The sequence below is a fragment of the Camelus bactrianus genome, chromosome 7, assembly GCF_048773025.1.
Source record: "Camelus bactrianus isolate YW-2024 breed Bactrian camel chromosome 7, ASM4877302v1, whole genome shotgun sequence".
In the NCBI taxonomy this organism is placed as follows: Eukaryota; Metazoa; Chordata; class Mammalia; order Artiodactyla; family Camelidae; genus Camelus; species Camelus bactrianus.
The window spans coordinates 12,752,878-12,766,579 of NC_133545.1; the positions used below are offsets into that span (position 1 = coordinate 12,752,878).

The 13,702-nt window shown below is 42.9% G+C and overlaps 1 protein-coding gene across 2 annotated transcripts in view; it reads right to left on the reverse strand.

The window, feature by feature from the left end:
* The window catches only part of TBXAS1 (thromboxane A synthase 1), a 141,959-nt gene that overhangs the window by 73,032 nt on the left and 55,225 nt on the right, over positions 1–13,702 (reverse strand). For both annotated transcript variants that reach the window (XM_074366929.1, XM_010947466.3), the window contains one exon: positions 2,960–3,056. In XM_074366929.1, the coding sequence (XP_074223030.1) occupies positions 2,960–3,056 (97 nt within the window). The remainder of the gene's footprint in view (positions 1–2,959; positions 3,057–13,702) is intronic.

Sequence of the window (13,702 nt, forward strand, 5' to 3'; positions counted from 1 at the left end):
AACAACGCGGAAGATAAGTGGCTACATTCCCAGATGGAAAATTATAAACATTGGGGTTTCCTAGAGATCTCATCTTTGATGGATCTTTTTACATGTTTGTGAATGGCCCACAAGAGGAAGTGTATATTGAATCTCCAGGTAATACCTAGTTCATCTGGGGAGAATGTCAAGTTGACAGAGATTTGATTCAGTTGGAACGAGAATATATTGGATACTGAGTAGTCATTATGTGTTTGGGCCCTGGGGTGTAAAAATGAGGGACAAGCCTTAAAGTTAATCAAGTTAGGGTGAAAGCCATACCTTCATTTACTGTAAATAGTCGAAGGCACAGTGGGAGCAGTTGTGAAAATGAGTGATGCAGATATAAATGCTGTCCAAGTTCAGAGAAAGAAAAAAGTGAATGTGGATTGAGAAAGGGACGGCTTTGTGGGAGAGGCAGGATTTGAGGACAGCCTGAAACAACACTTAGGGTTTGGATGGGTGTGGAAGAGTTGGAGGATCTTCATGTTAATAGCAGCTAATGCACGGTGAGAAATTGTCTTGCATGCAATTGTCTTGCATGCAATTGTCTTATATGCATGACTTCATTTAGCCTTCTAACAGCTCAGTAGGATAGAGCACATCCCCATTTTCCAAAGGAGGAGTGAGAGGCTTAAAGAAGTTAAGTAATTTGCTCAGGCTTACATTGCTAGTAAATGCATGACCCACTGTTGTGCCGCCTCCAGTTCTAGAGGGAGTGTCAGCATGAGCAAAGGCACTGGGGCAGGGATTTCCAGAGCAGGTTATAGACAGAATGGAGAGACCAGTCCAGCAGGAGTGACAGCTTACACTGGGGAGCAGTGAGAGGGGAGGTTGGAGCATATGCAATGGCTCTAAATTATGGGTGCCCTTAAATCTCATCTGGAGAACTTGACTTTGTCTTGAGGGCACTGTGTTGAGTGAAAGAAGGAAACTGGCACTATATTCTGGAGGTTGAAGTCTGGAGATCTGAGTCAGGGGGTGGGAAAAAAATAGGAAGGAAAGACAAATAGTTTGGAAGAGAAATGGACTGAAGTTAGGTAACTTGATGTGGTCCCATCTGCCTGAATGTGTATTTTGACTGTACGTCTGCCCCGAATGCCTTGATCAGAGAGCAGCCTCTTCCAGGTCAGCTTGCAGTGTTCTGTGCCTTGGTCACCTCTTGGATGTCACATGAAGCAATGTGCAGACACATGGCTGACACGTCCCATCTCACTGCTCAGGGGCTCACCCTTGCTCAAGACAGTGGAGTGCCTTTGCTGCACTCACTGGCCTCCCCTGTTTCTTTGATCAACATTCCTTATGAGTCCGGAGGCGTAGCAATCCCTGAGTGCACTTGACCATCCGACTCAGTCTCTAAGATGCCAAGGCCACAAAAACTCTCCAGGGTACTTTGGACAGGGAAATAACAACACAGTGCTTGGGGAGAGACTCAAGTGGAGGCAGAGAAGTAGTTAAGCTTCTGCCATTCCTCCTCTCATTCCGAGGTGATGGAGTTAGCAGGCCAGGCAGTCACCTCGTAACCTTCAGTGGCCATGAGGTGTCTGGAATTGGGCACGATGCTCTGGGGCTGTAAGATGCATGTGTTTTGGTGAATAACCAATTACTCGGTGAAAACTGGACAGTGCAGAAATGTCCTCCGAGGCAGCTGTTACTGTAGTGGCAGTAAAAAGAGCCCCGGGCTTGAGTTGGGAGATGCACATGAATCCCTGCTGTTCCTCATGTGAGTCACATGGTCAGGGGTGTCACTTAACCTCTCTGAGCCTTAGTTTCTTTGTCTGTGAAATACAGATGATAATTGTACCAGTTTCATATGTTCCTGTGAAATTTAATGAGAAAAAAACACTCGAGCAGTTCAACTAGAACAGAACGCAGGAGGGGTGGGGTACTGCTAATTTCTTCAAGACTCAGTCCCAGGCACCTCACATCTAGTAAGCCTTTCCCTGTCCCCATCCTGGGCAGGGCAGCGGTGCTCACCACACCGTAGTGAACTGGTCTCTTAACCTCTCTGCCTCTGTCACTAGACTATGAGCTCCTTGAGGACAAGACTGTTTTCTGTCCCTTTCTAACCAGTATCTAGACAGTGCCTGGCATGTATGGCAGGTTGGTAAAAGTCTGTCAAATATCCAACAAGAGTGAATACATTGCTTACTATTCCTATAAGAATGGAAGATGAGTTTAACAAAAGAAAAAAGAAAAAAAAAAAAAAGGTAGGCACACAGAGATTCTCTGAATTCTCACAAACAACTATTTGTTAATTCACTTTAGACTTTTTCCAAGAATCAACATGGTTATTGATCATCTCTGCTAGAATTCTTATCTCCTCATTTTTGGAAAATGTGGACAACACTGACCTTTGCCATTTTCTGTCCCCTCTTCCATCCTTTGGGATTTCTCATCAAAGATCAAAAAGTAGGGTATGTACTTCCCAGAAAAGATGGAGTATGTACATCCTTTAGTGGGTTGGAGACTTGCTACTTGGAGACAAATTCCCCTTGAAACATTGCTTGTCTTCCTTTTCCAGCCTTAAGACGTTTATTCTCTCTGGGAAAGATGTGAGCATAAGAGGCTTGAAATTTTGCTTTCCCTCTGATGTTTATTAACCTTGGTGGTCTTCCTCAGTCATTTGACCTGTGCCCTGTGGATTCCTCTGGCTTTGAACACAGCTTTAAAAACTCTCCTGGTTTTAGCATTTTTATCAGCCACGACTTCTCTTGAGCTTTAGCTTTCTTGAGGCATTTCTTAAGTGTAAATGTCATTCTTTAGTAGCAGTCCTGTACATCTCTTTTGAAAACCTGAATTCACTGGGGACCTCGGTTTTGAGTTGAACTGATCTAAACCCTATAAGAGGCCCAGTCACATCCCTATTAGATGCGTCGTGCAGCCCTTGCATCTTAGAACGATTCCCCATCCATCCATGAGCGGAGAGACAATTACATACCATTCTGTTGGTAAAGTTGCTGAACTTCTCAACCAACACCTGCTTGATCATGCCTGGCTCTGAGATAACAATAAACATCCGACGACCAAGATAGTACCTGGGAGGAATAAGAAAATTACTTTAAAATGTGTTGTATTTCTGGTGATGAAGAAAAAAAGATGTGTTGTATTTATCTGCCCACTTCTCCTTTCTAAAAAGAATACAGAGTGGCTTAGAATGAAGATTAAAAGATAAAGGTGCGGAGAAGGAAAGGAAATGCATGTGCTAATCATGAGGAACAGTAGAGCTTCATTCCACCTTGTACTAGTTCCTGGAGACTCTGGGATGAATGAGATACAACCTTTACCCCTAAGGAGCTCATACTTTGATAGGAAAGACAGATCTGCAAATTTAAACATGATAATAAGGAATTTATAAGATCCAGTAGTAACACCAAGAAGGAAAATGGCAGGGATCAGTGTTCTCCATATTTTCCAAAACTGGGGAGATAGGCATTCTAGCAAGAAAAGACCAATAATTTTTCTGTTGATTCTTGGAAAAAGTCTAAAATGAATTAATGAATGCTTGTGAGAATTCAGGAGAGATTAAACCTACTGGGGAAGGGCTGAACATCTGGTTGCCATACCTACATCTGAAGGAGCTCAGCAGATACTTATGACACTAACAAAGGAATGGAAGAAAGGCTCAGCCAGTCGGCGATGGTGGTGAGCTCTAACAGGAGGTGGTGCCCAAGGACATGTCTTGTTATATTTATTAAAGTGCTGGAGGCACAAAAGCAACCAAGACCCAGTCACAGCCTTTAAGGGCCTCACAGTCTGGTGGAACTGACAAGCAGGTAATAAGCATGCACCATGACATCTGGCAGGGCTGTCACTGGAGGCACACCCAACTCAACACTTGGAGAAGAGAGAACAAAGTCTTCCTGAGGTGGTGCTTCCCAAAGTGAGTTCTAAAAGATGAGCAGGAGTTACTCCAGGGAGGTGGGTGGCATAGGGGGATGAGGATGTACCAGCGAGAGGAATCAGTTGTGCAACTGTCCGGGGGCAAGCCTGCTTGGAGGGACTGTAAGTGCTTGGCTACCAACTGTGTCAAGCAAATCAGAGTGATGACAAGTGGGCCCACTGCATAATGCCATGTGTTTAGTATATGGAATTATATTTTCAGGATATCATTTGACTGCTGGTATATCCAGCTCAGAGCAGTAAGAAACAAAGTCACAAGACATGAAAGCAGTAAAGTTTACTCTGATTTCTGAGTTACTAAGAACTTTTTATAAGCTAAAATTGTCTTTAATGTTTTAATGCTTCCCCTTCTTAACTAATGAGGGGGAAAAGATTGTCTGGCACATGTTAGGCACTCAGAAATATTCATCTGAGTGATCACATTTCCCCAAACTGTTGGGGAAATCTTTGAGACACAGGGCTTCAACAGATGTGGTAGAGGAAAGAATCCTAACTAGTTTTTAATTGGTTTTAGCTGGGAAGATGAAAAATAACACAATAAGACCATAAACCAAGGCTTTTATAAACTTTATGGGGCGTGTCATGGAATTTTTTGAGAATCTAGTGAAAGCTGTGAACATTCTCCTAAGAAAAATGGACAGTCACAGCACTTAAAAATAAAATTTGAGGGGTTCTTGGACCTCTGGAGCCCAAGGAAAATGATAACAGAAGAAATTTTGGAACTTCAGAAAGGAAAGAAGAGCAATGGAGCAGGTGAACAATTATGAATTTCTTCAGTCATATTTGATGATTGAAGCAAAATTCCAACACCATCTGACATGGTGTTCAATATATTTGGAGAAAATACTGAAGATAATTATATTTTAAAAGTAAGGAGGATAAAGGGATCAAAATTGAAATAAGTTTTCCTCACTTTACTCAGAATAGTGAAGCACTGATACCAGTAGATGGTGATAAATTAAGTATGTATATTTATGCAACTGCTCAGAAAATTATACTATAAAAGGTAATATAAAAACATTTTTTGGAAAACCTCATAATAGAATTTTTAAAAAAATTCAAGTAATCCACAAGAAGGCAAGAAATAAAAGAGCTATAAATAAAACAGACACATTACTATATTATAATTATATGTAATTTAATAATTAGATAACAACACATCAAAATTTGTGGTTGCAGCTAAAGCAGTGCTGAGAGAGAAATTCAAACTGCTACCTTAAAAAAGAGAAAAGATCTTAAATAGAAAACCCAAGTTCCTACTTCAAGAAATTAGAAAATGAACAAAAAACTTAAACAGAAGGAAGGAAATAACAAAAGAGCAGAAATAAATGAAACTGAAAACAGAAAAACAGTAGAAAAATTAAAACAAAAACCTGATTCTTTGGGAAAATCAATAAAATGAATACACATCTAGTAGGACTGATAAAGATAAAAGAGAGACTACACAAATCACCAACATTGGGAGTGAAACCATCTATCGGCACAGGTCCTGCAGCCGTTAAAAGGATAAGGGACTAAGACAAACAACTGTACACTAAGAAATTTGGCAACTTGGAAGAAACGGACCAATTCCTTCCTAGAACCACAACCTACTAAAAATTCGGTTAAGAGGAAATAAACAATCTGAATAATCCTATAGCCGTAAAAGGTATTGAATCTATACTTTAAAATTTCCTGAAAAAGACATCTCCCAGCTCAGATGGTTTCAGTGGAGAATTCTAACAAACATTTAAAGAATTTACAATAATTTTACACAGAGAATAAAAGAGAAAGGAATAATTGAACTTCCCAATTCATGTAGCCAGTATTACCCTAATACCAAAACCAGAAAAAGAAAGTACAAAAAGAACTATAAACCAATTTTTTTCATGAACTTAGACACAAAAATCTTCAACAAAATATCAAATCAAATCCTGCAATGTATAAAAAGAATTACAGACCACAGCCAAGTGGTATTTATTCTAAGTATACATGGCTGGCTCAATATTTTTAAGCCATCATATAAACTCTGTAAAAAAGAAAAATTATGTGATTATATCAAGTGATATAGAAAAAGCACTTGACAAAATCTAGCACTCATTTATGATACAACTTCTCAGGAATAGAGGAACTTCCTCAACTTTATAAAGAGTATCTAGAAGAAACCTACAAAAAACAGCTGACATCACACTCAGTGGTGAAAGATTGAGTGCTTTCTCCTAAGATTCGGAACAAGGCAAGGTTATCCAGTCTCACTACTTTTATTCAACATACTATTGGAAGTTCTAGCCAGTGTCATAAGGCAAGAAAAATAAATAAAAACCATATAGATTGGAAAGGAATAAAAACAATTGTCCTGACTTTCAGATGACCTGATTGTCCACATATGAAATCCTAAGGGCTATTCCTGAACTAATAAGTCAGTTCAGCAAGGCTGTACAATTCAAAATCAATACACACACACACACAAATCAGTAGCATAATATATACCAACAATGAACATGTGGAAACCAAAATTAAAGCACAGTGCCATTTATAATGCTGATGAAATAAAGAAGACCTAAATAAGTGGAGAGAGATACCACGTCCATGGATTAGAAGACTCCACAGTATAAAGTGTCAGTTCTCTCAAAACCATCCTAGAAAAGTCACATATTATATGATTCCACTTAGATAACATTTTTGCAACAAAATTACAGAGATGCAGAAGAAGTAGTTGCCAGAGGTTAGGGATGGGAGTGGTGATGGAGTGGTGTGACTATACAGGGTAGCACTAAAGAGCTTCGAAGTGATGGTACAGTTTTGTATCTTGGCTGTGTGGTAGTGGTTACACAATCCTATACATGTGATAAAACTGCAAAGAACTCTACACACACACACACACACACACAAGTGTGTGTAAACCTGATAAAATCTGAATAAGTACTACAGATTGTATTAATGTCAATTTCCCTGTTTTGTAATGTAATATAGTTATGCAAGGGGTTACTATTGGGGGAAACTGAGTAAAGGGTACACAAGACCCCTTTGTATATTTTTTGCAACTTCCTTAAATCTATAATTATCTCAAAATTTTTAAATGTTTAACTCTAATTCAAAAATATACATGCCTCTGAATGTCCATAGCAGCACTATTTACAACAGCCAAGATGTGGAAGCAACCTAAATGTCCATCAACAAATGATAAAGAAGTTGTGGTTTATATATACAATGGAATATTACTCAGCCATGAAAAAGAATGAAATAATTCCATTTGCAGCAACATGGATGGACCTGGAGATTGTCATTCTAATCCAGAAAGAGAAGGAAAAATACCATATGATATCACTTATATGTGGAATCCAAAAAAAAAAATATGACACAAATGAACTTACTTACAAAAAAGAAACAGACTCACAGACATAGAAAATTAACTTACAGTTACCAGGAGGGGAAAGGAAGGGTAGAGGGATAAATTGACAGTTCAGGATTTGCAGATACTAGCGACTATATTTATAAAATAGATAAACAACAAGGTCCTACTGTATAGCACAGGAAACTATATTCAGTATCTTATAATAGCCAATAATGAAAAAGAATACAAAAAGGAATATATATGTGTGTGTGTGTGTTTGTGTAACTGAAACACTATGCTGTACACCAGAAATTAACATTGTACACTGACTATACTTCAATAAAAAATTAAAAATGAAAAAAATTCCTAAAACAAAAACCTCACCTGGGGTCTTAGTAAACTAGAGTCCTAGCTCTGCTCCTCACTGGAGCAGATCTAGTAGGCCTGGGTGGGTCCCAGGAACCTGCATTTTAACAGACCCTCCAGATTCCGATGCCAGATGCTACTCCTACACTTCAAGAAATGCTATTGTTGGGTAGTGGCTTTCACCATCGACAGCTGGTCTAAGACACCTGCCAAGTATTCAGAAAATAGTGATACCTGGCGCAAACCTACCTGACCAGGGTCTCTTGAGGGGGACCCAGTCTCCTCTAATTTTAATAAGCTCTCCAGAGGATCCTGACTGATTGACAATAACCAGGTTGGCGACCCACAGACCCCAAATTAAAAACCCTGCTCTATATCTAACTAAAGTTCACGCCCATTCTCACTTCTCTAAATTCTTAGATCTAAAAGGAAAGCATTTACACTGGGGTGCAGACATATTTTGGTAATATATTTGTATTGATTTAGTTGTTACCAAAATTATACATAATCTGGATTTAAAAAAAAACCCAAAATAATACTTCTACACTCAAATAAAAGTTGTCCTTCCAAGTGGGCACCTTGGGAGTCTTTGTGCTTTTTTCTAGTAATATTGCTAATGCTAAAAGCAATTTTGTCACAATTCCTTTAGAATTGCTTCAGAGCTGGTTTATGAACCTCATGAGAAAACTGGCCCCATTTTACATGTAAATTGTATAATCTTGTGAATTTATATTTACACAGACACTCATCTGTAGTTTGAGAAGCTCCTGGAAAGATTTTGAACAGAGAAACGCATAAATGAAGCTTGTTTTTCCTTTTGGGCGCCTGGGATGGCTCCAGTCTTTGTCTGCCCAGCCCTTCTTGAGGAAGCATTTTCCCCCTTCCATGCAGTTCTGGGTGAGCTGTCGATGATAGCACCCTGCCCCTCTGGTCATGGGGATGGACACACCATCCAGGCATGGCTGATCATAGTATCTCATCTCCTGGGCAACAGTGACTGGTCCACAGGATGGACACATGACTGAGTCAGGGCCAGTCAGAATTCTTCATTGGACATGTATACAGGCATAAACATCGAAGCTGCGTGGGGAAAGCTCTATTTTTCTCCTGGAGATGTTAAACTGGAAATATGCGAAACCAGAGCTGTTGGTAGCCATCTTTCTACCACATGGTGAGAACTGTCTGCAGAGGGATCTAGCAGAGATTTAAGACAAGCAGGGAGAATGTTGAGGACGTACACATTCCTTGCATCCTGTAAGCTTCAGTTAGTTTTGCTTTCAAGTTCATTTGAGTTGAGTTTCTATCATTTGTAATTCCAAAGTGTTAATTAATAGGGTACCTTTTTCCTTCTCAACCCTGTGAATATCTCATGCCATTCTACCTCTCAAAATGTACTTCTCCAAAAGGGTCTGATCTCAGTTTTGCACATTGGTGTCAACGTGTGGTGATGTCTTACTGCCTCCTGACTTGGGGTGGGTGGTGCACTGCAAAGCAGCGTGCACTAGGGCCCGGGAGTCACGATCCAGGATCAGCCAGCTCAGCTACTCACCCTGACAACCATCACAGGCGAGCTCCCTAGATGCCCCGCATTTCTGCTTCCTCGCCTCTGAAAGGTGGGAATAAAACTAGGCAATCTCTGCAGTTTGCTCTAGGTTTAAATCCTACCATTCTCACGAGTTAAAAAGGAAACTGAATTATGGTCTTTGAATTTTCAGTCTATTTTCTCTACAAAGCATGAAAGAACATCTTGTGTCAGTGCAATCAGTCAGTGAAGCATCTGAATGACCTGAGTGTCGTGGGACACAACCGGGTGATCAGTGATGGGCTGGTGACGCATGTTGGTAAAAGAATTTACCTGAGATAAAGGAAGAGAATGGTAAAGGAGATTATTAGGGGTATGTTGCTACAGACAACAGTGGGCCACACAGGCGAGGGGTGCCTGCGTGAGCACCGAGGCCCGGAAGTTGGGGTCTTTTATAAGGTCGGGTCACCAGGTGCCCGATGGGCTTGTGCACAAGTCTCTAACTGGTTGTAGGTGAGGTAAGAAGTTTAGGGTCTGTGAAATTATAACTCTGATAAGGTGGTCTGAAACAAGCCAGCCTGCGTTATTGTGAGATTAGGCATTACCTAGGGCTATTAGTCTGTTAGGGCAAACATGCCCAGTAAAGAATGTACTTTATCTGTTGAGGGATCACAGGCCGACATCTGAGAGCCCAGAAATGGGGGTTGTTGGACTTGGAAGGACATCAGTTACCCCCACACTGAGGACCCTTCTCAGAACTTTGGAGGCAACCACAATCGTTAGTGTTTATTGAGAGCTTCCTACCTGCCAGGCTTTGTTCTAAGTGCACTGCCTTTATGATCTCCTTCAATCCTCATAGAAAATGGATGGGGTAGTGATTACATCCACTTACCAGACTAGGAGACTGAGACTTAGAGAGGTGAAGAAGTTGCCCAAGATAAGGACCTGATCCCAGTCTGACAGCTGCCAAAGCCTGGGCTCCTGGCCACCGACCGTGCACCCGTCTACCCCAGTGGATACGTTCTTGTCTGAGTGGCCGGCCTCGTCTGGGGAACAGGTCCAGGGCCGAGCAGGTGTGTGAGGGCAAACAGCCAGGCTTCCAGCTGTGCAGACTGTGTCCTTTAAAGGTGGAAACTCAGAGCAGCTTTGTGTTTAACGGACCAAAAACACACCCTACTCCCACCCCCAGCCCAATCATGAAGGTAACCTCTTGCTTCCCTCTAATTTAAATGTATGTATCGTCACTTTGAGGGGTCAAAATTTCTTAGTCAGTTATTCATTTATACTTAGACACAGAAGAGTGTTCTTACTCAGCTTCAAAGCACCTGGTTGAAGAGAAAATTTAGGCAAATCAGTGAGGTATTGTGCAGACAAAAATAACACTTGTTTAACTTGTATAACTAGCTCTTTTTTTTTTTTTCTTTTCTTTTCTTTTTTAACTGACCAGTCAGTTCAACCAAAATAGCTCACCGTTGCCTTCTGGGAATCGAGGCAGGGTAGACTGCTGCTAGTGGCCTGTGGGCTGCCTGGCCCTGTTCCGGAAGGCCTGCCCCCATCAGGGGTGACCGAGCTGTAAAGGCCTCTGATTGGGAGGGACCTACAGACACCAGCCTGAAAGGATGTCCACGTTACACAGCTGACGGGAAAAGCACAGTGTGAAATAGTGCATACAGTTGTGTAAATAAACAATAGCCGATTTGACTATTAGTTCATTCAACAAGCATTTATTGAGCACGTACTCTGTGTCAGGCACTACGCTCAGGTGTGTTCGTGATAGCCCTGGAAAGACTCTGGAGGAAGATATATTAGCAAACAGTGCATTTATCTGGAGCAGGAAATTCTGCGGGGCTTTTATTTTTCACATTGCGTATCTCTTTAATGTTCCAGTGGGTTACAATGAGTGCATGTGCTTTTGTAATAAGAGAAAAAAAAAAGGTTTGTCATTGGATTGGCCTCACCGCATCTTTCAAGAGTCAAGGTGGGGGTTGGCAGGGGTGTCACTGCCGGGACTTGGGTTCAAGGCCCTGCCCTGTGATTTAACAGCTGTGTCGCCTTGAGCAAACCACAACTTTCCCGAGTCAATTTCTTTGATAAAAGAGGCTGTTAGGAGGGTCAGATGAGAAACATGAGAATGCTTTGTCCACAGTAAGGTTTTAGGCAAATGCTGGTCACAATAACCTCCCATCAGGAGTGAAGGCCCCTGCTCACCCGGGGGTGGGGGGTGCACCCTCCTGGCACCACTCTGTAGGGAATGAAGAGGCTGGGTGAGCAGCGCCCCCCCGGGAGATCACGTGACATGCCACTCCCTTTCCTGCCTTTAGCAGAAGGAATCTGAATGTGCTTCCAGAGACTTCTGGTTTCCAGACTGAAGAACTGATGAGGCCCTCCAGCAACCCTGACAGCTGCTGAGCAGCGAGCACCTGATAAATCCTTGCCTGGGTGACAGGGCTCGTCCCAGCAGGCTGAGGATGCTAACAGGGTGACAGCTATCCTGGCCTGAAGTCTGACCTCTGGCCTGGACTGTGGACGTGGAAGTCGGGGAGAGTGGGTACTGACTGCTGGAGATCCCATAGTGATTGTCAGAGACTCGCCGCCTCCAAAACGTTCAGAGGAAGCTAAGCAGGCGTCCCGTGCTGGGAATGCGGGGACATTCGGCTGTCACAGGAGCTGGCCCTCGTTGGGCGGCATGCAGAGAAAGATGCCCCCAGCAGTCCTGGGGTCTGTCCCCACTGGGCTCAGGTGAGCATCCTGCCCTCTCTCGTTAGCCATCCAATCTGTCATTAGAGCAAGGCAGGCTTGCGTTAGCTGGGAGGTGGAGCCTGCCCAAGCTGCCAGGGACACTTTTCTTGAGGAGCCAGTGATGGTCATAGTCCTTGGAGTCCAAAGCTACTTTCTTCCATCTCCCATCTGTCACTCAGATCGGGGTGTACATTACCTGCACAGGGGAGCCTCAGGGCACTCATGCGTGGGGGCTGACCCTGAACTCACAGACCCTTCCAGAGCCTCGTGGCCTGAGTGAGACTTCTATCAGCCCTTTCCCTCTCTGCCATGCCTGGTCAGCTCCTTTCTCATGCCCTCAGGTACTGGTGGAGTCTCTGATCCTTCACTCCCTGGCTAGACTTTGGACCTTCCACTCAGATTTATGCCTTCCTCACTCTGGCCTATCCTCCTGACCTGCTGCTTGTCTATATGTGGGCCCTGGCTCAGTGTATCCACGCAGGACTTTGTAGAATGTAAATCTGATCGTACCACTCCTCACTTAACACCCCTCATTGGTTTGTCTCCATCAAGGCCTTTGGGAGTCTTTAGCATGTCCTACAATGTCCTTCATAACTGAGCCCCTGCCTTGCTTTTCGGACACATCCCTCCCTTTTCCCCACCACCCAAGAGCCAGTATTGATGATCAAGCTGCTTTACTGAAACTCTCCATCACCTCCCATCTTCACGTGGGCCTTTGCACATGCTGTTCCCCCTGCTTTCCTGGAACAGCCTTTCTTTTTCTCTTGCCTGGTTAACTCCTGGCAGTTCTCCACTAATTCTAATTGTTTCCTTGGCTGCCTTTTTATTTGATTGTGAGTGCTTTAAAAAGGGATCACGTCTTTTTTTAACTTTGATGTCTAACAGGTGCCACAGTGTTGGGCGCACAGCAGGAGCTCTGTAATGTTAATGGAGCATGCTGTATTCCAGGCCCAATCTCTGACACCAAGGGCCCAGGCCCCACCTCTCTCAGCAGAAGTACTGCGCTAGCTCCCAGTAGAGCTCTCTGCTTCCAAACCAACACCCCCATCAAGGCCGAATCTACTTTCATAAAACAAAAGCTGACCACGTTGTCCCACTACCAGTCAACCTCTAATGGCTTTCCACTGTTTGCAGCAAAAAGCCCAAGCTTCTTGACTGTAACAGGGAGCCTGCAGGACCTCTCTCCCCGTCCCGCTCTTCTTCCACCCAGGTTCCCAGACTTTCTTAATTCATGGCACTTAGTGACTCAGGAATCTTTCATGGCCCCCTAAGGCCAAAAGAAGTACTCGGCAGTGTCATTTTTAAGCAGTTATGTCCAAACAACTTAGTAAGTATTCACGTTCTAACAACTGAGTAGACGTTTGAAAAAAGAATACACACAAATTGAAAGTAGTTCTCGCCGTGACCAACAGATGTCGCTGTGTTCCCCGTGAATAGTTAAAATATCCCAGGAACCCCTGTGAATTCATTGTGGCACCTTCGAGTGCCTTAGCACACAGTTTGGGAACTACAGCCGTACACTGTTGCTATAAAAAAGTTATTTGTGGTTTCCCAAGTTTGCACGATTTCTCTGTGGTTCCATTCCTTTGCACATGGTTTTCCCTCTGACGTCCTAGTCTCCGTCTTATCAGTCTGGAAAACCTTTTTGACAGTTGGGTCACCTGTCCCTTCCTCTGTGGGGTCTTCTTGGACCCTTCACTTTCTGCAGTTTCCATAGCGCTATGTCCATTGCTCTCTTGATTTGCAGCTCACTGTTTTATTTCTTGACAGGCTCCTTACTATTCTGAATTCTCTGAGGACAAAGCCGCGTCTTATGTTTCCTTTCACCCCCAAGAAGCTAG